The sequence below is a fragment of the Phoxinus phoxinus genome (genome assembly GCF_949152265.1).
Source record: "Phoxinus phoxinus genome assembly, chromosome: 10".
Classification (NCBI taxonomy): Eukaryota; Metazoa; Chordata; class Actinopteri; order Cypriniformes; family Leuciscidae; genus Phoxinus; species Phoxinus phoxinus.
The window spans coordinates 6,995,379-7,018,646 of NC_136885.1; the positions used below are offsets into that span (position 1 = coordinate 6,995,379).

General features: G+C 40.1%; 1 protein-coding gene across 1 annotated transcript in view; it reads right to left on the reverse strand.

Annotated features, from left to right (window-relative positions):
• The window catches only part of adamts16 (ADAM metallopeptidase with thrombospondin type 1 motif, 16), a 99,424-nt gene that overhangs the window by 37,365 nt on the left and 38,791 nt on the right, over positions 1-23,268 (reverse strand). The window contains exons 12-17 of the mRNA XM_079624959.1: positions 21,048-21,196; positions 19,647-19,819; positions 16,394-16,524; positions 11,339-11,462; positions 9,773-10,017; positions 9,189-9,327 (exon numbers count right to left, since the gene is read on the reverse strand). Coding sequence (XP_079481085.1) covers positions 9,189-9,327; positions 9,773-10,017; positions 11,339-11,462; positions 16,394-16,524; positions 19,647-19,819; positions 21,048-21,196 — 961 coding nt within the window. The remainder of the gene's footprint in view (positions 1-9,188; positions 9,328-9,772; positions 10,018-11,338; positions 11,463-16,393; positions 16,525-19,646; positions 19,820-21,047; positions 21,197-23,268) is intronic.

A 23,268-nucleotide genomic window follows, 5' to 3' on the forward strand; every position in this document is an offset into this window, starting at 1 on the left:
ATTATGTGCTAAAATGCTGTATTTTATGAACGCATGAACGTATCGTTACGAAACTCAGTATGGGTCATCAGTACAACGCCCTAAAAGTACTCAAAAATTTATGAGACAGCGCCACTTTTTGGTCAAAAGTTATAATGAAATTTCCAAAAATGCTAATAACTTTTGAATAAATTTGCCTATAGTAATGACACTGATCTCAATAGATTCCTTGGGTTATGTTGAAAACATAGATACCAATTTTGCCATAGTCAATCAAAGTTCCTGTCCGCCATCTTTATTTTCTTTTAAAACCTACTTTTTCGAACTCCTCCTAGACCGAACGTCCGATTTTCACCAAAATCGGATCGTGTCATCTCCAGACTGTGCCGAGTAAAAGTTATGGATTTCGTGTCGATAGACAAAACCGTTTTCGTATACCGCAGTGGCAAAGTTGAGGCATGATGCCAAAATGACTATTCAGGCTTTATATCTGCAATGCCTTGACATATTGACACCAAACTTTGTATGTGTCATTGTCACTTCACTCTGACCACATCACATCAGTTTCGTAACTGCGCCACCTATTGGTCGAAAGTGATAATCATATTTTTAGTTATTGTATGTGATTTTTCAACCATTTTGCCAAAATTCATCTTCAAATGTCTTTAATTGCTCCTTGCTGCAGTGGGTCTCACACTCCCAGCCACTTTGGCATGTCTTGTCGTCTTGCTTGCGCTTGGCCCCGGTGATTGCTGCTTGCAGCTATATTTATTATTCTTCTTCTTCTTCTTCCGCCATTGAAGTCTATGGCAGCCCTATGAACCGCTTGCGGGAAAGTTGATTTTATTTGACATTCTGATAGAGGACAGTCCCAACATTAAATACACCAATTTTGGTGTCTCCAACTCATTCCCTCTAGCGCCACCAACAGTCCAAAGTTTCACTCATGTCTATGCTGATAACTTTTGAACCGTAAGGGCTAGAATCAAAATTCTTTTTTCCTCTGATTCCTGAGCTCACGACGATTCGATTGGACCCTATGACGTCATTTTCCGTCATAATAGTTTTCCCGCCATTTTGAATTTTCCAAAAAACCTACTTTTTCGAACTCCTCCTAGGCCGTTGCTCCGAATTTCACGAAAATTGAACCAGATCAACTCCAGACCATGACGACAAAAAATTATGGAATTCAAGTTGATTCGAATTACCGTTCTCGAATACCGCGCAAATAAATTTTACGTAGCGCTTGCAAAAACAGACGTAAGGCCGTATCTCCACAACGCTTTATCGGATTCAGACCAAATTTGGTACATGTCATCACAAGCATGACCTGAGGCTACATGCTGCGTTTCGGCGCAGCGCCACCTACTGGTCCGGAGATATGAAGAATTTATATTTTTGCTTATAACTTCTGAACGGTTTGTCCAAAAATCACAAAAGTGGTCTCGTTAGATTCAGGGCATCGTGCTGAGTCGACTGATATCCAATTTTCCCATATCGGCCATTTTGGCTGTCGGCCATTTTGAATTATGTGCTAAAATGCTGTATTTTATGAACGCATGAACGTATCGTTACGAAACTCAGTATGGGTCATCAGTACAACGCCCTAAAAGTACTCAAAAATTTATGAGACAGCGCCACCTTTTGGTCAAAAGTTATAATGAAATTTCCAAAAATGCTAATAACTTTTGAATAAATTTGCCTAAAGTAATGACACTGATCTCAATAGATTCCTTGGGTTATGCTGAAAACATAGATACCAATTTTGCCATAGTCAATCAAAGTTCCTGTCCGCCATCTTTATTTTCTTTTAAAACCTACTTTTTCGAACTCCTCCTAGACCGAACGTCCGATTTTCACCAAAATCGGATCGTGTCATCTCCAGACTGTGCCGAGTAAAAGTTATGGATTTCGTGTCGATAGACAAAACCGTTTTCGTATACCGCAGTGGCAAAGTTGAGGCATGATGCCAAAATGACTATTCAGGCTTTATATCTGCAATGCCTTGACATATTGACACCAAACTTTGTATGTGTCATTGTCACTTCACTCTGACCACATCACATCAGTTTCGTAACTGCGCCACCTATTGGTCGAAAGTGATAATCATATTTTTAGTTATTGTATGTGATTTTTCAACCATTTTGCCAAAATTCATCTTCAAATGTCTTTAATTGCTCCTTGCTGCAGTGGGTCTCACACTCCCAGCCACTTTGGCATGTCTTGTCGTCTTGCTTGCGCTTGGCCCCGGTGATTGCTGCTTGCAGCTATTTAGGGGCCAAGCACTGAAGGTGCGGGCACCTATTGTATCTGTTCCCGTTCTTATTAGGGGCCAAGCACTGAAAGTGCGGAGGCACCTATTGTTTTTGTTGGCGTTCTTATTAGGGGCCAAGCACTGAAAGTGCGGAGGCACCTATTGTTTTTGTTGGCGTTCTTATTATTAGGGGCCAAGCACTGAAAGTGCGGAGGCACCTATTGTTTTTGTTGGCGTTCTTATTATTATTATTAGGGGCCAAGCACTGAAGGTGCGGGCACCTATTGTATCTGTTCCCGTTCTTATTCTTCTTTTTCTTTTTCTTCCGACTGGGCGTCTATGGCAGCCTATAGAACCGTTTGCGGGAAACTTATACAAATTGGCACAGTGATAGAGGACAGCCTGAACTATCACCATAGCAAATTTGGAGTCTCCAACTCATTCCCTCTAGCGCCACCAGCTGTCCAAAGTTTCACTCATGTTTATGCTAATAACTTTTGAACCACCAGGGCTAGAAACAAAATTCTTTTTTCCTCTGATTCCTGAGCTCATGACGATTCGACTGCACCCTATGACGTCATTTTCCGTCATAATAGTTTTCCCGCCATTTTGAATTTTCCGAAAAACCTACTTTTTCGAACTCCTCCTAGGCCGTTGCTCCGAATTTCACGAAAAATGAACCAGATCATCTCCAGACCTTGACGACCAAAAGTTATGGAATTCAAGTTGATTCGAATTACCGTTCTCGAATACCGCGCAAACAAATTTTACGTAGCGCTTGCGAAAACAGACGTAAGGCTGTATCTCCGCAACGCTTTGTTGGATTCAGACCAAATTTGCCACATGTCATCACAAGCATGACTTGAGGCTACATGCTGCGTTTCGGCGCAGCGCCACCTACTGGTCCGGAGATATGAAAAATGGCTATTTTTGCTTATAACTTCTGAACGGTTTGTCCAAAAATCACAAAAGTGGTCTCGTTAGATTCAGGGCGTCGTGCTGAGTTGACTGATATCCAATTTTCCCATATCGGCCATTTTGGCTGTCGGCCATTTTGAATTATGTGCTAAAATGCTGTATTTTATGAACGCATGAACGTATCGTTACGAAACTCAGTATGGGTCATCAGTACAACGCCCTAAAGGTACTCAAAAATGTATGAGACAGCGCCACCTTTTGGTTAAAAGTTAAAATGAAATTTCCAAAAATGCTAATAACTTTTGAATAAATTTGCCTATAGTAATGACACTGATCTCAATAGATTCCTTGGGTTATGCTGAAAACATAGATACCAATTTTGCCATAGTCAGCCAAACTTCCTGTCCGCCATCTTTATTTTCTTTTAAAACCTACTTTTTCGAACTCCTCCTAGACCGAACGTCCGATTTTCACCAAAATCGGATCGTGTCATCTCCAGACCGTGCCGAGTAAAAGTTATGGATTTCGTGTCGATAGACAAAACCGTTTTCGTATACCGCAGCTGCAAAGTTGAGGCATGATGCCAAAATGACTATTCAGGCTTTATATCTGCAATGCCTTGACATATTGACACCAAACTTTGTATGTGTCATTGTCACTTCACTCTGACCACATCACATCAGTTTCGTAACTGCGCCACCTATTGGTCGAAAGTGATAATCATATTTTTATTTAATGTATCAACCATTGTGCCAAAATTCATCTTTAAATGTCTTCAATTGCTCCTTGCTGCAGTGGGTCTCACACTCCCAGCCACTTTGGCATGTCTTGTCGTCTTGCTTGCGCTTGGCCCCGGTGATTGCTGCTTGCAGCTATATTTCTTTTTCTTTTTTTTCTTTTTCTTCCGACTGGGCGTCTATGGCAGCCTATAGAACCGTTTGCGGGAAACTTATACAAATTGGCACAGTGATAGAGGACAGCCTGAACTATCACCATAGCAAATTTGGAGTCTCCAACTCATTCCCTCTAGCGCCACCAGCTGTCCAAAGTTTCACTCATGTTTATGCTAATAACTTTTGAACCACAAGGGCTAGAAACAAAATTCTTTTTTCCTCTGATTCCTGAGCTCACGACGATTCGACTGCACCCTATGACGTCATTTTCCGTCATAATAGTTTTCCCGCCATTTTGAATTTTCCGAAAAACCTACTTTTTCGAACTCCTCCTAGGCCGTTGCTCCGAATTTCACGAAAAATGAACCAGATCATCTCCAGACTATGACGACCAAAAGTTATGGAATTCAAGTTGATTCGAATTACCGTTCTCGAATACCGCGCAAATAAATTTTACGTAGCGCTTGCAAAAACAGACGTAAGGCCGTATCTCCACAACGCTTTATCGGATTCAGACCAAATTTGGTACATGTCGTCACAAGCATGACCTGAGGTTACTTGCTGCGTTTCGGCGCAGCGCCACCTACTGGTCCGGAGATATGAATAATTTATGTTTTTGCTTATAACTTCTGAACGGTTTGTCCAAAAATCACAAAAGTGGTCTCGTTAGATTCAGGGCGTCGTGCTGAGTTGACTGATATTCAATTTTCCCATATCGGCCATTTTGGCTGTCGGCCATTTTGAATTATGTGCTAAAATGCTGTATTTTATGAACGCATGAACGTATCGTTACGAAACTCAGTATGGGTCATCAGTACAACGCCCTAAAAGTACTCAAAAATTTATGAGACAGCGCCACCTTTTGGTCAAAAGTTATAATGAAATTTCCAAAAATGCTAATAACTTTTGAATAAATTTGCCTATAGTAATGACACTGATCTCAATAGATTCCTTGGGTTATGCTGAAAACATAGATACCAATTTTGCCATAGTCAATCAAAGTTCCTGTCCGCCATCTTTATTTTCTTTTAAAACCTACTTTTTCGAACTCCTCCTAGACCGAACGTCCGATTTTCACCAAAATCGGATCGTGTCATCTCCAGACTGTGCCGAGTAAAAGTTATGGATTTCGTGTCGATAGACAAAACCGTTTTCGTATACCGCAGTGGCAAAGTTGAGGCATGATGCCAAAATGACTATTCAGGCTTTATATCTGCAATGCCTTGACATATTGACACCAAACTTTGTATGTGTCATTGTCACTTCACTCTGACCACATCACATCAGTTTCGTAACTGCGCCACCTATTGGTCGAAAGTGATAATCATATTTTTAGTTATTGTATGTGATTTTTCAACCATTTTGCCAAAATTCATCTTCAAATGTCTTTAATTGCTCCTTGCTGCAGTGGGTCTCACACTCCCAGCCACTTTGGCATGTCTTGTCGTCTTGCTTGCGCTTGGCCCCGGTGATTGCTGCTTGCAGCTATATTTCTTCTTTTTCTTCTTTTTCTTCTTTTTCTTCCGACTGGGCGTCTATGGCAGCCCATAGAAGCGTATGCGGGAAAGTTGTTTTGGTTTGACATTCTGATAGAGGACAGTCCCAACATCAAATACACCAATTTTGGTGTTTCTAACTCATTCCCTCTAGCGCCACCACCTGTCCAAAGTTTCAGAAATTGTATGCTAATAACTTTTGAACCGTAAGGCCTATCAACACAATTATTTTTCCTCTGATTCCTGAGCTCATGGCGATTCGATTGCACCCTATGACGTCATTTTTCCGTCATAATAGTTTTCCCGCCATTTTGAATTTTCCGAAAAACCTACTTTTTCGAACTCCTCCTAGGCCGTTGCTCCGAATTTCACGAAAATTGAACCAGATCATCTCCAGACCATGACGACAAAAAGTTATGGAATTCAAGTTGATTTGTCAAACCGTTCACGAATACCACGCAATTTAATTTTACGTTGCGCTTGCAAAAACAGACGTAAGGCTGTATCTCCACAACGTTTTATCGGATTCAGACCAAATTTGGTACATGTCATCACAAGCATGACCTGAGGCTACATGCTGCGTTTCGGCGCAGCGCCACCTACTGGTCCGGAGATATGAATAATTTATTTTTTTGCTTATAACTTCTGAACGGTTTGTCCAAAAATCACAAAAGATATACAATTTTCCCATATCGGCCATTTTGGCTGTCGGCCATTTTGAATTATGTGCTAAAATGCTGTATTTTATGAACGCATTAACGTATCGTTACGAAACTCAGTATGAGTCATCAGTACAACGCCCTAAAGGTACTCAAAAATGTATGAGACAGCGCCACCTTTTGGTCAAAAGTTATAATGAAATTTCCAAAAATGCTAATAACTTTTGAATAAATTTGCCTATAGTAATGACACTGATCTCAATAGATTCCTTGGGTTATGCTGAAAACATAGATACCAATTTCGCCATAGTCAGTCAAACTTCCTGTCCGCCATCTTTATTTTCTTTTAAAACCTACTTTTTCGAACTCCTCCTAGTCCGAACGTCCGATTTTCACCAAAATCGGATCGTGTCATCTCCAGACCGTGCCGAGTAAAAGTTATGGATTTCGTGTCGATAGACGAAACCGTTTTCTTATACCGCAGTGGCAAAGTTGAGGCATGATGCCAAAATGACTATTCAGGCTTTATATCTGCAATGCCTTGACATATTGACACCAAACTTTGTATGTGTCATTGTCACTTCACTCTGACCACATCACATCAGTTTCGTAACTGCGCCACCTATTGGTCGAAAGTGATAATCATATTTTTAGTTATTGTATGTGATTTTTCAACCATTTTGCCAAAATTCATCTTCAAATGTCTTTAATTGCTCCTTGCTGCAGTTTGTCTCACACTTTCAGCCACTTTGGCATGTCTTGTCGTCTTGCTTGCGCTTGGCCCCGTAATTAGGGGCCAAGCACTGAAGGTGCGGGCACCTATTGTATCTGTTCCGGTTCTTATTCTTCTTTTTCTTCCGACTGGGCGTCTATGGCAGCCCATAGAAGCGTATGCGGGAAAGTTGTTTTGGTTTGACATTCTGATAGAGGACAGTCCCAACATCAAATACACCAATTTTGGTGTTTCTAACTCATTCCCTCTAGCGCCACCACCTGTCCAAAGTTTCAGAAATTGTATGCTAATAACTTTTGAACCGTAAGGCCTATCAACAAAATTCTTTTTTCCTCTGATTCCTGAGCTCATGGCGATTCGATTGCACTCTATGACGTCATTTTCCGTCATAATAGTTTTCCCGCCATTTTGAATTTTCCGAAAAACCTACTTTTTCGAACTCCTCCTAGGCCGTTGCTCCGCATTTCACGAAAATTGAACCAGATCATCTCCAGACCATGACGACAAAAAGTTATGGAATTCAAGTTGATTTGTCGAACCGTTCACGAATACCGCGCAAATAAATTTTACGTAGCGCTTGCGAAAACAGACGTAAGGCCGTATCTCCACAACGCTTTATCAGATTCAGACCAAATTTGGTACATGTCATCACAAGCATGACCTGAGGCTACATGCTGCGTTTCGGCGCAGCGCCACCTACTGGTCCGGAGATATGAAGAATTTATGTTTTTGCTTATAACTTCTGAACGGTTTGTCCAAAAATCATAAAAGTGGTCTCGATAGATTCAGGGCGTCATACTGAGTTGACTGATATTCAATTTTCCCATATCGGCCATTTTGGCTGTCGGCCATTTTTAATTATAAGCTAAAATGCTGTATTTTATGAACGCATGAACGTATCGTTACGAAACTCAGTATGGGTCATCAGTACAAGGCCTTGAAGGTACTCAAAAGATTTCAAGACAGCGCCACCTTTTGGTCAAAAGTTATAATTAAATTTCCAAAAATGCTAATAACTTTTGCATACATTTGCCTATTGTAATGACACTGATCTTAATAGATTCCTTGGGTTATGCTGAAAACATAGATACCAATTTTGCCATAGTCAGCCAAACTTCACTGTCCGCCATCTTTATTTTCTTTTAAAACCTACTTTTTCGAACTCCTCCTAGACCGAACGTCCGATTTTCACAAAAATCATATCGTGTCATCTCCAGACCGTGCCGAGTAAAAGTTATGGATTTCGTGTCGATAGACGAAACCGTTTTTGTATACCGCAGTGACAAAGTTGAGGCATGATGCCAAAATGACTATTCAGGCTTTATATCTGCAATGCCTTGACATATTGACACCAAACTTTGTATGTGTCATTGTCACTTCACTCTGACCACATCACATCAGTTTCGTAACTGCGCCACCTATTGGTCGAAAGTGATAATCATATTTTTAGTTATTGTATGTGATTTTTCAACCATTTTGCCAAAATTCATCTTCAAATGTCTTCAATTGCTCCTAGCTGCAGTTGGTCTCACACTCCCAGCCACTTTGGCATGTCTTGTCGTCTTGCTTGCGCTTGGCCCCGGTGATTGCTGCTTGCAGCTATATTTCATTATATTATCGTTATATGAAGATTATTATAATTTTATCTGCAAGCACAGATAAAAAAAATACTTTTAAGATTTGAAGTATACTACAAGTGCACATTAAACACAATAAAGTGATTTTTTCATGAACAAATATCATTGCTTTTGTGAAACGAATCAATGGATTCATGCTTCTGTTATAAACTCTTATGAATTTGCCAAGTGGAGTTAGGACGGATGTCTAGATTTTCAGTGAATAATGATTTAAAATAGTTGAGCAGACGTTTACAACGCCCAGGTCATGGGTTTGATTTTCAGGGGATGCATGAACCTACAAAATGCACTATATGCAATGCAAGTTAAATGTATCTGCAAAATGCATAAATGTAAATGTAAGTCCTCATGTTTCAATAAATATTAAAGATTCAAATCAGATTTGTTTTCTGTGAATATTCATTTTATAATGAACGTGCAAATTTAATCAGCACATATGAATGATGTTTGGTTTATTGCAATAACCAAGGCATCATCATGAGCTAGACCAGACTCACAGAAGCTCTAAAAAGATTGGTGTGGTTTAAGTGTTTTACAGATTAACATGTGACTGGTCTGGCTTAAACACCTGGCCATTAGTATCTACTAAGATTATGTTCTGTTGGGGCTGATGCAGTACCTCCTGCACAGGTGGCGGAGCACTGCGTGCGAATGATGGCCCACGTGTAGTTGTGTTTCGGCTGGCTCCGTCTCTCTGTATGGTCTTTGGTCAGTGTGTACTCCCACTGAATGCCTGGGTTCCAGCCCTGCAAGAGAACCTGTGCAAGGAGAAACATACAAGACTTAATGAACACCATAGGAAATCACACATACATTCTTTTTTAATTTCTTGAGGACAATGAGTACACTGACTCCTTTGTTTTACGACAAAACGCCTCCCACATGCTGTGTCGCCGAACAATGTCTCCTGCTATCAGAACATTGCTGAACATTTCACAGTCAAATGTGTTAAATGCAGGTCGTTTTTTAACCATAATTTAATTTTGTATAGTAACAAGGACATCTGCATGATTAGGGAGACAATTACATATCAAAGTCCACAAAATAAAAAAAAGGAAGTACTGTATATACCCGAATATAAGACGACCCTGAATATAAGACGACCCTGATAAATAAAACTGAATACATAGAAACATGTGTTGTCAATGTAAAGAATGTAACTGGCCAGTTTTAAAATAATGGAAGATAAAAAAGTACTACTACCTCAACCACTAGCGTCTCGTTAGTGGGTCCGGTGGAGGTGAGGCTCTCTGGACGATTGTAGGGCCTCTTGTAGTCAAACACAGCCCCGGCAATGGAGTGTTGTCCGGGCCAGTCCACCGTCCAGCGTCCATTCAGGTAATACTTCCTCTGCAGGTTCCTCAGGGCCAGATAAGAGCTGGAGGAGTTGAGCTCCGTCACACGGATACTGCGCGCTCCAGCCGGTATGGTCACCACACGGGAGTACTCTACACAAGAGACAGAAATATTCGATTATAACAGTATTTATAATTGTAATTAATGTTTTACTTATTGTCATATTTTGAATGACATACAGTACATGCTATTATTTCACAATGAATATCTAAATTATTGTGAAAATAATAAGAAACTATTTAAATATAAATGTTTGAATATAAAAAAATATGTTATATTTTAAATGTTTTTGGAAATATATCGTTTTTTTTTTTGTTCGGTTTAGAGGGATAAAGTAAGTAATTATAGCCATTCAACATTACAGTATAACTGAAAGCCAGGCCTAAACTGTAAATTATCAGACATTTAAAAGACAGCATACAGTAGCTACATCAGGACGGGAAAAAGAAAAACTAATTGCGTACATTTTTTTAATGGAGACATATTATGCCTTTTTTCAAAAGTCTTGATTTTGTTTTTTTGCGGGCTGAATAGGTTTTCAAGCTTAATGTTCAAAATCCATTATTGCAGCACCTCTCTCCCCAGTCTTTCAGTAATACTCAGTTTAGTTCCTGTCTCTGTGAAAGAGACTCTTCCGAAAACGCAATGAGCTCTGATTGGTCGACTGGACTAGTGTTTTGTGATTGGTCAACCGCTTAGAGGGTGTTTGGGAAATGTCACGCCCCTTACCATAACAGAGAGTTTCACACACAACTAAGGCCCCGTTTACACGTACATGGTTATTTTGGAAAAACGGAGACATTTCCCTTCGTTTGTGCCCTTGGATTACACGCAAACGGAGAATTCTCCTCTGAAAACGATTCTTTCTAAAAACTCCGGCCAGAGTGGAGATTTTGGAAAACTTGCTGCACGATTGCATTTAAACTGAGAAAAACTGAGTTTTAGGCAGCCACATCACAGTATGTGACTATTTTCTGGATTCTGATTTGCTAACGTGAGCTTGAGCTTCTCGTTACACTGCCATCTACAGGTTTGGCATGCTCTAGACGGCATATACACGGGTTCGTGTAAACAAATACTTTTCTGAAAACTGCACAATGTTATTTTTGAAAACGGAGAGGGGTGAAATGTCCGTTTATGAAAAAAGCCGTCCACGTGTAAACGTAGCCTAACTCAACTCAACGAGGACCCGCCCCCTTTTTTGTATGCTTTGGGAGGAATTATTTAAATTTTAAATGATGAATATTGTGATGTGTTCGTTCCCGGAAAAAAACTCAAGAGTACAATGGACGCATTTCAGAGAGTTCCTTTTTAAATGTGTTACACGGCAATTATTAGTGACATAAATTGACGTTAGAATGCTGTTCATACAGACATAGATTGTACATGCGTTCAGAGAATAAAGACACGTACGGCTCATATAATGTTGTTTGGTGTATTGTCCTTTGTAGATCTTGCAGGTTGTGTTGTTGCCCTTGCAGATGCCACACAAATCCGGCACGGCATTGGATCCCAGCACCCTGTCGCAGCCCACGCTCTGGAAAACACAAATCATGACCTCTCAGCAAGCACAGTTAAGCACCGAAGTTACAACATTTTAGTGTAACCATGAAAAGTCACGGGAGAAGAGGAAGTGCTTCCATGAAAATGTGATTGGCTGTTTACTTGTGAAAATGTGAAAATGTCCACAAACAGTCTAAATATCAGCCTGGGGTGCATCTCCCAAAAGCGTTGTTAGCCAGTTATAGTGGAAAAGTTCTGTTGTTGCCAACATAGTTCAACAATATGATGTTTTATTAACACATTTCGGGAGGAGCACGTTCATATAATTAACACGGGAGGAGCACCCTCAGTTAATCAACTCTATTAACGAGACTTACATCTGTTCCATGACAGTTTTCCGAGCTCAGAGCCCTCCTCTCAGACAGCACGTCAAACACGCATAACATTTACTCTATTTAGTTATATGTACTGTAAGTGTGAACTCATGAATCTGTGTTTCCCAAAACCATAGTTCCAGCGAACATTTGCAAAAAGCATCGAACATTCACTGTACATGCTTGAAACTATAGCTCTCAACCTGTGGTTAGAAGCATTATTATTGTGACATGGACTTAAATGGATCATGATCTTGGAGACAATAAGCAAGCTGTGCAGTGCATTCCATATTGTTCATTCAATTTGAATATATACACGTTTCAGTCTATATATTTTAGCATCACTGATCAACAGTGTTTTTGAGGAGTGTGTGGGAAGCAAGGAGTAAGCAATGACAATAAAAGGGAACCACGATGAATCAAACATCAAATAAAGTAAAATGACATGGAAGAATAACAGTGAAGAAGTCATCAGGTACCATGTTATAGCAGCATCTCAGAGATCTCAAAAAGATTAATTGAAGAAGTTATTATGTAACCATAGGTTAGATAAGGTTTGGGGCCCTATCAGCCAGGCGAGACGCAAGTGTTTTTTGCTAGTTTCAATGTTAAGTTTATAATTTTCACGTACTGTGCCACGTTGTTTAAATAGCAAATGCATTTGCGCCCATGGGCTGCTGGTCTGAAAATGAGGTGTGTTGGCGCATTGCTACTTTGAAGCAAGTGAAATAGACTGCACCATTTAATAACCGAAACCTAAAGTCTAAAGTCAATGGGCATTTTTTTTTCTTCTTTAAAGAGTACGTTAGTAATATACGCCTATAGGTCCACAATGTGCGTACACTCTGCTTATTACACACACACACACACACACACACACACACACACACACACACACACACACACACACACACACACACACACACACACACACACACACACACACACACACACACACACACACACACACACACACACACACACACACACACACACACACACACACACACGGACGTGCAGCAGCACACAAACTAGCCAAATATCAAAAATAAGAGGATTGCAATGTAAAAGATTATTATTGTGTACATATATGGTGGAATCAGGCTTAGATGGTCTGCTTACGCGCTTTAAAGGTACAATATGCAATATTTTCGGCCGCTAGAGGGCGCTACATTCCAAATAACAACAACGGCGTAGCTTGATGACGATGTGAAGGAGCGTGGAATAATGGGAACTGTCGTTTTTAACTCCACCGTGGATGTAATTCAGTCAGACGGGAGTCAAAAAATCATGTTCATGGATGAGGTAAAGTTCTATTTTTATAAATGTTGCGTTTAATGACATGCTTTTATTTCATTAAAATGAATTAACCGCAAGAAAAGTAAGGTTTAATACTAAATTGGTTATCATGTTACTGTATTTGTCGAATTCATTGTTGTGATAACGCTGCGCAGTTTTACGTGTTCTAAACAATTGTTGTAAAAGTACATTCGAACAAACCCACATAATTTGCCAAAAGACGGATTAATCTTTATGTATAACACATTTATTTACATGGCCATAAACACCAGACGTGATAAACAATGTCAATAAACTAAACACAAGCCTAAAGCAATAATACTTTCCTTACATAAACATAACTATTACCGAATGCTACATTTGGAATATATAAAATTGACCCGTACGTTTATGGGACTTGTCTTTGTCAACAGAACCAGCTGCAATCGGTAAAGAATAATTGTGTTCCATAACGCCTGCACGAAACAAGCAAGTTTGTTGCTTGATAGACGCTACAACTATAACAACTTCCGCATTTGTCCAGGACTCCGCGCAGTACGAGCGGAAACCGAGGGTAACGCGGATATGACGTCATTGACTGGCGACTCCCAGCTCACCCCTGCTCACACGTCCCATTTCCTTGGTTAAAATCGCAATTTTCTCACGATTTAAAAATAGTTGGCAACATTTGGGATATTGTAAGTAATCAACTTAACAAAATATATAACACTGGCCTTGTGATTTTTGGATATTTTAATGCAAAAATATGAAATATTGTACCTTTAACCTTGCGCACAAGGAGATCCGTTTCCTCGCTAGAGAAGCGTTCAGTCTTTACATTTGCAAATTCCGCCATGCAAATAGTGAATCCACCATGGCACGGGCACAACTGGCTTTTAAAGAGAATGGGAGATGAGACTCTGATTGGTTTAGCTATTCACTCCCATTATCAAGCTTGGACGAGCCAGGACATTTTTTTCAACTCCGATTGTATTCGTCTGAAAGAAGAGTGTCATGAGTAAATCATGGGCTTATTTTCATTTTTGGGTGAACTATCCCTTAAAGTTTGTTGATTGGGAAGCACACCCCTGAATGGGTCAAACCGGTGGAAAAGAGATTAATTATAAAAAACAACAACTCACCAACTACGAGATCAGCCCTTTCTGTCATGTCCAAATCAAATCGAACTTATAATAATTACACAGTAGGTGATTATAATAAACCTGCACCTGAGCCATCAGGTAAATACAGGTTTATATCAGACACACGCTCAAATGTAAACATGTTGTATTAATAAAGAAGTACAAGATGCTTCAAACTGCAAAGATAATATTAGAGATCAAATGCTCTCAGATAAAAAGTTACTTTGTATGTTCATTTGCAGTGTGTAGAAATATTCTTTCTGTAATGCTTTCATTGCAAACTACTTATGTCATCGACTCATGAATAATCTAAAACACGACATGACAAATGACTCAGATTATTCACCATAATTGCTTGTTTAAACTAAATCCGCTGAACTACAATTGTTCTGGTCCACTGCAATGTGTCACTAATTTAAACTACCACAATTGCTCTTTTAATTAAACAGCGGATCTGAAATGTTGTCAGTGAAATGCAGACCCTGAAGTCAAATTTAATGGGACAAAATTGTAGCTGGCTCTCTCGCTGCAAACATCCAAACACGAAATATGAAACTGATGTGTGTTCATGAGCAGAGACTCTCCAGAAAGACCTTTTTTCTTCTTCTTCAGGTCTCTGAAGTAAACTGGGATGAAATGCATTTGGTCGATCTGCCTCAACAGGGATTTCCACAGCAGAAGAAAACATAAAACCAAGCACTGTGAGAATTCACTACAGATGATCCCTCTTAAAAAACTCTGGCTCTGATGGTAACGCACAACTGTGTCAGTAGTCCATCACCAGAGAAACCCCCCCAGCTAAAGCACAACTGAGGGACGCTTTTATTATAGTAGCCATGTGTTACAACTCAGAACAAACCGCTGGATAGAGAATAGAACAAGCCTGAGTGAAGACTGTTGTCAACACAGCTGAGAGTTACTCTACTATTACAGTGCATTACTCAGTTACTCGCAAGCAGTGGTGTGCCTTCAAGAGCCTTCTCTGCTGGCCCTGTCAAAATCAAAAATATATATTTTTTCATAATTCAATTAAATGAATGTGTGTCTGAACATGTCTAACCTCAAGTCTATCAGAACGTTACGATTATATTCCCAGAAAGAAAGAATATGGTTATTTTTTGTGAGTCTGAGATGGATTTTCCATATGTCATCTAAACGCAGCTCCGTGGACCAGCACTAGTAGTATAGCTAGCCTTCCGTTGAAGCTGCCATTTTCCATTTGATCGTAACTTTGACTGACGTGTGTTATCAGTCATTCAAATTGTGATGCGTAGCGAAAGAACGCCCCAGAGGCCCAGCGATGTGTCGACGGCTAGCCCGCGCTGATGTCATCAACATGGGTGGGGGGAGGTTGCTATATAATGCTAAATCAGATAGAATACATGTGTACAATAACAATTTTCGGGAAAAATAACATTACGATGTCCATAAATCAACTTCAATAGTACATTGGGTCATTTTGGATACATTTGAGAATTTCTACGTGACTAAATGCATTGATACTTGATCCAAAATGTTTGTATTGTAATGGTCTAGTGGTAGAACTTTTGCCATGCGTGTCAGAGGTTCTGGGTTCTAATCCGCACACTTATAATATATATATATATATATATAAAAATGTTTTCATCAAAACCGAATATGTTCATCAGTGGTTGTATATCAAGCAGGGTGTTTGTGTGCATTCTGTTTTGTAAGATTTCAACGAATAGAAAGTCTCCGCAATGGCGATAGATTGAAGCGCGCATTTGAGTGAAGACTGTGCGCCACAAGAGAACCCTGTATCTGCGCCAACGAGCGATAGCAGCGGCAATGAGCACTCAGCTTAATTTAAAAAAACAACACATTTCAGCCCTAGAATGCCTCTTATTCAACAAACGAAATTAATGTCCAGTTAGTTAACCGGAGACGTTTTTTTTTATTTGTATTAGGTAGCCTACATTCGTGCCGCAAGATGTTTCAAAAAGTGGTGGGGACATGTGGTGGACAAAAAGTGGTGGGGGGTAGTGTTGATCGTTACTGAAGGCCCTGACTGAAACCCCACGGTACGCTATGCTCACAAGTAACTATAAGGCCAGACAGTATCTATAGTTATAATATCAACAGAGACAATTACTAAAGACCTCAGGTTATACAGTGTCAAAAAAAAAAAAAAAGTGAATATTGTACATTACCTCACAAATGCCGTCAATGCAGACATCGGCGCTGTCCTGTGTGCAGAGCGTCCCATCCCTGACTTTACTGGAGAGGGCGAAGAAGAAGTCGTAACCTTCAGCGAAGCAGTACAGCTTACACACGTCTTGATCTGCAACAACACACACGCACACACACACACACACACACACACACACACACACACACACACACACACACACACACACACACACACACACACACACACACACACACACGTTTTTATATCTTAACGTAGACTTTCCATAGAAATAATGTTTTTTTTTATACCGTAAAAACTGTATATTATATCCTCTTACACTAACCCTACACCTAAACCTACCCATCACAGAAAGCTTTCTGCATTTTTACATTTTCAAAAAAAACATCACAACATCACAAGGACAAAGATTGCGGATACTCTCATCTTTGTGGGGACATTTTGTCCCCATAATGTAAGGATTACCAGTCCACGCATGCATGCACGCACACACACACACAGTAATATCAATATCAGACATAGGTCATTGAACAAAAATGTCCGAGCTCTGAGATCTCAGCAAATCTCATGTGCATTTACACCATCAATTTCCTTTTCAGAAAATTCTGCTCTCACCAACATTTACTGTGACTGAAGTCACGAGCCACGCAGTGATCCAAACAATGAAAGCCACCAATGAAACTATAATCTGTGGGCAGTGAATTCAAAGTATTCACCCCCCCCTCCCCTCATTGAATTAGTTTCTGCTCTGAGACATTGTGAACCTATAGCATATTTACATAGAATATCTATCTTAATTTATAATGTTTCACTTTGCTTGGTTTGAATAGCCTAACTATTCAATCACACTGGAAATTTAACTCTGAAATCACACAAAATACATTAACCAGGTACAACTGTGTTGGTTTCAAATCCATCTATGTTCAGTTGTCTCAGAGCACCCCACATATCACTGACTCGGTGAGTCTCACAACTAATGAAGCCCAAGGAACTTTGAGATTAAGTTGGAAAACATCTGGAAATGATTATAGAAAGACTGAAAAAGCTCTGAATCTTCCTAGAAGCACTACGAACGCTGTCATAATAACCCAAACCCGCATCATTAACTTGCTTTAAAAACAGAGGGAAATGCCTGGTCAATAAGAAGCCCCATTCCTAATCTAAACTCGAACACTAATCCTAACCCTCTATCTAAAATCTGAATTGTTGATAAGAATAGGTGTTCCAGAACCAATACAAATGTTTAAGCAACATTTCCAAGCGAAGTCATTAAAGCTACACTGTGTGATTTTTACCCCCATCTAGCGGTGAAAAGGAATATGACCATCCAGTGAATATTAGTTTCTGTTCCTCTCAATTCCGATTTCGTTTTAACTCCTACGGTGGCCAATGTAGTCCAAGATTAACATGGCTTCCAGTTCGACCTCGTCCATGAGTATTCCTTCAAGTGATGAGGTTACTTTAGAAAACTATTATAATTTGCAGTAATTTAATTTGTCAGTTAACATATAGGTTATGACATCTATGTAAAATGAATAATAGTTTTATGTTTTCATAATTTTTTTACCATTTCATTGCTAACATCAGCTATCAGGTTCCCAGACGAATGCAAGCTAATCTTAGTAAAGTAACTTTTATCAGTGCAATCGTTATTCTGTATATTGTACGACATCACTAGCGTAAGGCAAAGTTTACATTGTAGGCTATATCATTTTCTCCGTGAGCAGAGATCAGCTGATGTGACGGAGGTGCGAGGGAGAGGGAGAGGTAGAGGTAGAGGGAAAGGGAAAAATAAAAACAGGGCCGGTGCCAGTGAATTGTGGAGACGCGAAAGGCGAAGCTTGAATTAATGGGTATGTCCCTCTTTGGCTAATGTACTTTCAAGATGGAGGGGCAACATGGCAACCGACATTCGAACCCCTCACCCGTATGTATTTTCAATGGCATATTATACACTCACGAGAATACTTTATTACTTGAACGAAGTAAATATACATGAATGAGCACATATATTTTTGAAAGAACTAAGTGTTTTTAGCTAAGAATAAACTAAAAAAGTTACACAGTGTAGCTTTAAGAATGAAATAGACGGCAGCATCATGCATTGGGGTTGCTTTTCAGGAGGAACTGAAAAGCTTGTTGCCATTAAGGAAAACGTGGATGGAGACAAATACAGAAAGACCCTTCATGAGAACTTTACATTCACCCAACAATCTGCATTAAGTGTGAAGATCTTTTCAGCACAACAATGACCCAAAGCACATGTAAAAACGATGAAATGGCGTGAAACACATCTGATCGGGGGTAGAATCTGAACCAACTTTCTCCATCTCAAGATACTTTGAACTAAAGATTAGAATAGAGATTCCAGTCGTACTTGTAAGAAGATGCATGTCTGTAATCATTTCTAAAGGACCATGTAGGACGTCATGACTTTGGGGGGTGAAAACGTCTTTCACTACAGAGACATTAATGTTCTTTTTGGTGCGTACATGTGTAGAATTTATTGTGTGGTGGAAGAAAGACACATAGTTACATGTTGGAGGAGTAACAGAAACAAAATGTGAAAGAATATCATGTGAATATCTGAACATTCACTTCAGTCTAACTTCATAAATAATGTTTTCATCCAGAATTGTGTCAAATGCACTGGCTCATTTCTTTTATACATCGCCTAGTGAATGAACCAAAATTGATTTAATATGCATTTATTTCATACTAAGTATACAACAAAACCATTTACATACTTACTGACTTATCGCCTTAGACTTATTGATAAATATTATAATTCAACTTTATTAGGTGTACTTGTTTAGTGCACATTGCACATTTCTTAATATTAACCCTAAAATGTGTTTTAATATCACTACTAGTAAGGACAGTATGATCTCTGTATAGTATCAGTCTTTAAATACAATATATTTAAAGTCTACCTAAAGTATACTTGCAATAGTTCCACTTTAACACAATCAAGTATACTTAAGTATATCTTTAGTTGGACCTCGGCACTACTTCTGGATAACCAAAGTGCATTCAGTACAAAATTGGTTGTTCCAATTTAGCAGACTTTAAGTATACCAATATAATATCCTAAAAGTACAATTGCAGGGTATTTATATTAAGTACATTAATGTAAATGTACTTGTAGTATAATTGGCATAAAATAAATGTATTTCAATTTAAAAAAAAAATATATATTTATTTTTTGACTAGGGTCCCCTCAACCAAAAATAAAAATACATGTTTAGACCAACCGTCCACACGTGTGTAGGGTTTCCACTTGTAGTACCATCCGCGGAAAGGTTTGCTATTGAACTCGGCACACTGAGCAGCTCTGAAGTCTATGGCGTTCTGAGGACAGTCAGCAGTGTTACACAGTTTATAAGAGCGAGACGAGCCCTCGCAAAACCTGCCGCCGTACATTGGCCTGAGAGAGAAGAAAAGACAGGGAAGGAAACTGATCATGAGACAGAACTAGGATGAGACACATCATGATTTAAGTGATGGGCTGTTAAAGCTGACAGCAACTTCATCACTCATGGTTGCCAAGTGGCTGTAATGTTTGTTGTAGTAATGAGATGCATTGCCAATAAAATTAAGATGTCATTCTACATTGACAAGGAATCAGTTTTCTTGACGCTTAAAATTACATTTCTGCGGAAGATAGTTTTTGTATATAAAGTGCAGCAGTGCATAAAGCAACATATCATAAACAAGATGAACAATTATCAGTGAAAGAATCAAACCCACTTACAATGTTAGCAATTTTCCATGCAACAGTGCTTATGTTCCTGCTTGTGGGAAATGAAAAATCATGTAGAACTTATTTAATAAGAGATGGATCCTGTTTCCGATTCTGTTGAAACTCTGTTTCTGAGTTTCATGAAATTCACAATTCTTTGATGAATAGGATAATGTTTCCATCCAAAGTTGTGAATTTAACCTATTTTGCGGATAAAGCAGCGTTTCCATCCAGTGAGTCGAAAGGAACAAATGGTCACTTCCTGACAAACTGGTGCTAAATATCACAAAGAAAAGTAGGAGACGCCACTGTCTACAATACTTTTCGTATATATTACATACATATTGTGTCTTAGAGCGAGCAGATGAACAACGTTTGGGAACGCAGTCGTGGGAGACAGCTATAAAAAAAGAACCACTTTGATCAAATACTTTGATCAAGCATTGCAGAACAACCAAAACAGCATTTCAGATGCTGTGTAAAACGATCGGTCCACTGGTTAGTCCAGTTATGCTGTCCTATCGCGCAAAGTCACATGATTTTTTTAAATGCGAATCTAGGAATTTATCTGATAATTGTGTTTTCATTGTAATGTATGCATATGGTTTCTTATCAGATAACTCAAAAAACTCAATCTCAAAAAAATACGATTTTATGCGTACTTTTAGAATTTATGCGCATCTTGGGGTTTCCATCAAGCAGATTTGTATGCGTTATCCCAAAATGTGCATAAAAATAGGTGGAAGGAAACAAAGCTACTGTGAAATAATTAATTGTGCATGGTTTTGTTTTGTTTCAAATCCTGCTGTGCATATTTTTCATGCTAAAATTGTTATGAACAAGCCTTTAGTGGAGACCCTCTCACTCCACATGTATTGGCTGATCCTTCACACGACTGCAGGTCTGAATGTACCTGGGGCTGCTGCAGTGTCTCTCTCTGTAGGTCACTCCACTCTCACAGGTTCTCGAGCAGCTGGACCACCCAGACCAGGATGACCACTGACCGTTCACTGGCTTGGGACCTTCATCGCCTTGCTTTACACACTGACCACGACGGCACCACTGCAAACAACACACAGAAACACACACATCCGTCTGTGCGATAATGGTCTTTAAATTTAAAGGGGTAGTTCACACAAAAAGAACGATTCCGTCATCATTTCTCACACTTATGCTGTTCCAAACATGTGTGTGTGTGTTTGTGTCACATAGAGTTACAGATGGAGATGAAGTAGGTGAGGAAATAGATTGCTTGCTTCGTCAAGATACTTCATTTAACTCAATAAATAAAAAGGGTAATCAAAACAAGAGAAAATCCAAACAGCATTGCAACAGCTTACACACATATCGTAAAACCATGACTAAAACTTAAACAGAAGACAATGAAACTAAACATAATCCTGATATTGCCCCTCCCCCCCCTCCCGGAAGGTGTGTCCTCACGCCATAACAAGAAACAATATCCAACAGAGGAGGGAGGGTGGGTACTCTGGAGGTGGGTGCAGAGCTGCAGACGGGACAACCAAGGATGAGGGAGGAGCCAGGGAGGAGATGACGGTGGGAGGAGCTTGGGCGTGACCCCAAACAATTCTAGCAGGATGAAGGCCCATGGTGGAGCTGATGGAGGGAGGAGCCATGGTGGAGCGTTGGTGTAGAAGCCAGGCAGAACCAGGGGGACAACTGACAGAGGCGGAGCTAGTGGAGGTGGAGACCCAGGCAGACACAAAAAGCTGCAGAGACTGGAGATCAAGGTGGATTCACGGGGACAAGCAGCTGAGGTTGAGCTAGGGTGCCGGATGACTGAGGCGGAGCGACTGAAGACTGTGGTGGAGCCATAGGGATGGAGGGACGAGGCACAGCCAAAAGCCCGGAAGTCCGTGGAGTATACAGAGCGATGACTGACCAAGGCAGAGTCAGAGGGACGAGGGAGCCCGGTGGAGCTGTGAGGACAGCAGGTCCCAGGTGGAGCCAAAGGGGCAAGGAGCAAAGGTGGAGCCAACTGGTCAACAGGCTGAGGTGGAGTTACAGCCTCGGCTTCCCAAGGTGGAGCCAGGGAATACAGTTACAAGGTGGATGTGGAGACCGGAAAACCCGAGGCTGATCAGAGCAGCAGAGCGGAGCCAACAGAGGAAGAGCCGAGGAGCCGAATGGAGCAAGCAGAGACGGGGCAGAGGGACTGGAAGGATTAAGCAGAGGAGGCGGAAGAGGGAGACTGGGTGCGCCTATCCGCGACTAAGGAGACCTGGAGCTGAGCGGCGAAGAAGATTTTGAGCTTGGCGGGACCAGGTGCGACAAAGGATATTGGAGGTTGGAAGGAACCCTTGGGGCCGACTAGGGAATCGACTTGGACTGGTGAGTCTATTAATCCATATGGGACTGACAGCAACAATTACAGCTTACAAGAAAGAGACAAAGAAAACCATACCTTGAACTCAAACAGAAGACACTAAAACTAAACATAATCCTGACAGTATGAACACAAAAGGGAATTTATTAAAACATATAAATTCTACTCGTTACCATATAATAAATATAAACCTTCAATAATTTTTTATATTTTAATTTAATAATTTAATTCATTCATTAATTCGTTCATTTGTTCGTTCATTCATTCATTGGTTGCAATACTGATAAATAATCACAACATTTTTGGGCAAATTGTGCATACTTGCAAACAAAAACAGCAAACCTGGATTTGTTTTATTGCATTGTAAAATCACATTTTTATCAGGAAAAAGGAAAATTATTGTTTGAATGGCCCAACTAATTCCCATCAGGCACCATTCCATCTAATTCAACTCTGTGTGAGAGGTTAAGGACTGAATGAATGATAGTCCCCGTCCAGTGCTCTTCACACCCTCTGTGTAACTGAAACTCATGGGATGGATCTGATATTTCCTGAAAGCGGATTGTCAAGATTCCTAGAGGAGACTGTCATCATTAGTGCATGCGTACCGTCACTGGCTCTCACTCAGATTAAACTGTCGTGTTTAATATATCACAAACCGAACACCTCCAAGTGCCTCGGAGAACACATGTGAAAGACATCTCAGACCACCAGCGCTCGCCTCCGTATCAGCAAGAGATGTTCGCGCTGGAACAGGAGAGTGTGTTTGTAAGAGAGTTGCTCTTGT